The 2,796-nt window shown below is 37.9% G+C and overlaps 1 protein-coding gene across 1 annotated transcript; it reads left to right on the top strand.

Annotated features, from left to right (window-relative positions):
- Positions 1 to 1,560: 1,560 nt before the first annotated feature.
- On the top strand, positions 1,561 to 2,509 carry LOC119356281. The gene is made up of 3 exons (XM_037623253.1): positions 1,561 to 1,700; positions 1,936 to 2,034; positions 2,162 to 2,509. Exons 1-3 carry the CDS (start codon positions 1,638 to 1,640, stop codon positions 2,312 to 2,314), a joined length of 315 nt encoding a protein of 104 aa, XP_037479150.1. The 5' UTR covers positions 1,561 to 1,637; the 3' UTR covers positions 2,315 to 2,509.
- The last annotated feature ends 287 nt before the right edge of the window (positions 2,510 to 2,796 follow it).

Below are 2,796 nucleotides of genomic sequence, written 5' to 3'. Positions count from 1 at the left end.
CAGCACATGCTTGTCACGACTTATCACCGGCAGTATTGGCGACAAATAACCGCCGCGTTTATCATGTTAAACGTTTCATATTACTTTTTAATACCCCCTCCCTTTCTTGCACTCTATATAAGAGACCCATCCTCAGATGCTACATGTTCTTACATCTGAGAAAAAACTTGGGAGCTAGTGATGACATATTGTTGCAGTGTACAAACATGTGTTCCAGGTGGTTACCGCGCTGAAGATAGTTGTCAAGCCTATCATGACCTGAAGCCTATACACATCTAAGGTTCTTCTCTTCTTTCACATACTAAGATGTTGTTTGTTGTGATTTGAACATAGTGTTTGGGTAGTGATATGCAAGGCAAACCACCTGTGCGGTGAACGCAAACATAACCGTTGGATCGTATTTGCCTCACACAAACATTTATACTACAAACCAAATTATAGAGTTGATGGGGCTGATGTGAATTGTCCTTATATCTATTTCTGAGCAATGCTATTTTTATATGTAGATCTAGACCCCACATGTATAGGTGACAAAGATCCATGAAAAAAGACCTAGACCTCTCATGTTCCATTCATTCGAATTTTAAGTGAGAAAGGCTATTCTCATCTGTAGATTATTATGTAGGAACATGCAAATTTTTTGTGGAAAAGTATGTAGTCTATTTGCATGTTGAAGACACAAGAAGTGTCTAAAACAACATTAGGCATTGTATATAGTTATGATAGCACTGAAATGGACATAATTGTGTTTCGTAAACTTCAGCTTCCTTGAATTTAGAATGTGCGAGAACAACAGTGACTAGCTTAATTTTTAATTTAGGCCAAGAAACTACGCGAACTCTCTCCTAGAATCTGGCTAAAATTTCAAAAGTTTCAGGAGACACTTTGGAAATTTAAAAGAACCCAATGGCACCTTTTACATGCATCTGTAAGTGTTCTTTTCCTGAAATATATTTCTTTATATACTCAAAAAGAACTTCTACTAATGTAATACGTGGAAACAGCAAATCCAACATCATTGTATACTCTGCATAATCTTTGGCAGTTTTTAATGGCATGACCTGTTCTAGAGGGTTCTTGCCTTGGCAATAAAACATCAGCTACTTAAGAAAAGCAATTAATATGGGAGAAGGTAACAACTAGCACCACCTTATCTTTTCTAAGGATAAGGCAGCACCGCAGCAGTTACTACTTACGAGCAGATATTAAGGAAAAGGGAAAGTTGGGGTTATGCGGAAGGGAGGAGGAATTCAGGTCATAATGCTCGTGTGTGGTTGTGGACATGATCATGCAAATGTTATTACCTTCGGGGTGTACAATACGAAACCAATATGAAACTGACCCTGAAATCGAGTGAAAACTCCCACAGTTTTCGTTGGCATACTGTAAAGTAGTTTTTAGAAATAGCTCATATCTTCTCACAAGAAACAATCAAAGTAGTCTTTTGATTTAACTAATCTTTATTTTGTGCTAAAAATATAAGGAGTGAGGCTAACCTGATGGTGAAGTTCTCCTATAAATAAAACCCATCATTCTTAAGGTTCTGGGAAACTAGAACAACAAGCCCTCACCAAAACAGTGATCATCCTGTAGTTTCTAGAGGAGGCGTTTGCCCGGCAATCATCCTGTAGTTTGATATGGCTGCAGGTGATAATGAAGATAATTCAGTAAGGGGGAACATCAAGGAATTCAAAGCATGGGTAAATGGCATCATGATATATAATCAATTTTGATATTTGTACTTTCGGTTACTGTTACTGTGGGGAGTGTCAATGTTTAGTTGTTTACAATCTCGTTGTTTCACAAATACCGTTTGACCGAGGCAACACTTTTTCCTAGCTAGGAATCAGAAGAACATATATTTAAGTTATTTTTAGCACAACTGTATCATACATACTTGCTCATCATTTCTGTATACGATGACATTGTTGGCAGCTGGCAAGGCTGGAAACCATGAATGCAAAAGAACTAATGGAGTACGGTAAGGCAAACAAAGATATGTTTAGCAGTGAAATGAGAGCAGCATTTAAGAAGGTAAGCCTTGTATATATATTCTCCACTAGTCAATTTCTTGGAACTTAGTTTATTCGTACACATATCATAGTCTGTATATGTGTGGATCCAATTACTTTTCTCAAGATTAAGGAATCCACTTTTGCAGCTTCTTCAGCAAAAGAAACAACAACCACCCAAGAAGAAAAACAAGAGGACTGGGTTTGGTGCAATATTAGGTGCAATGTTGAAGTTCCACAAGGACGATGATGATGATGATGGCGATGGAAACCCTCCAGGAGGAGCTCCTATTGCATGCTGAAGGGTTTTTGTTACCCGCCTTGATTGGTTCTATAGGTCGGTACTGAAAGGTGCTTGACTAAATTATCCTTAGGGCTATCTATGTATCGTGGTAGTAAACAAGTGTCTGCAGTTCGTGTTGTTCATGTTGACTCAGTGTGGCTATTTCGGTATGGCCTTGGATCTCATTCCATGTAAATGTATGTTTATATGGTAATAAAAGAGGTGTCCTATTGTGGAAAGCATATTGCCATATTTGCCACTCGTACTGTAGGTTCCTCTTAAGTTATATTATACATATTTCTTCCAGAAATAACCTTTTGAGAACTCTATAGTCTACTATTTTTAGGCGCATACAGTTCAATTGCTTTCATTGTCGATTTGCAGAAAAGGCTTACACGGAGCAAAATGAGTTCCCAGTTTGGTAAGGAAAAAAAAACTGGCTCGATTTTTGGAAGATAAGTTGGGGTATGTTCGAGCTTGACACGTATTCATGCGCAAAAG

This window comes from Triticum dicoccoides, chromosome 1A (genome assembly GCF_002162155.2).
Source record: "Triticum dicoccoides isolate Atlit2015 ecotype Zavitan chromosome 1A, WEW_v2.0, whole genome shotgun sequence".
Lineage (NCBI taxonomy): Eukaryota > Viridiplantae > Streptophyta > Magnoliopsida > Poales > Poaceae > Triticum > Triticum dicoccoides.
This window is presented reverse-complemented; position numbering and strand designations above follow the sequence as displayed.

Excerpts from the sequence above, each read along its gene's own strand:
- LOC119356281 (XM_037623253.1), top strand. The coding sequence starts at position 1,638 with ATGGCTGCAGGTGATAATGAAGATAATTCAGTAAGGGGGAACATCAAG. Across the intron at positions 1,701-1,935 it reads TCAAGGAATTCAAAGCATGG|CTGGCAAGGCTGGAAACCAT; the intron begins GTAAATGGCATC and ends CATTGTTGGCAG. Across the intron at positions 2,035-2,161 it reads TGAGAGCAGCATTTAAGAAG|CTTCTTCAGCAAAAGAAACA; the intron begins GTAAGCCTTGTA and ends CCACTTTTGCAG.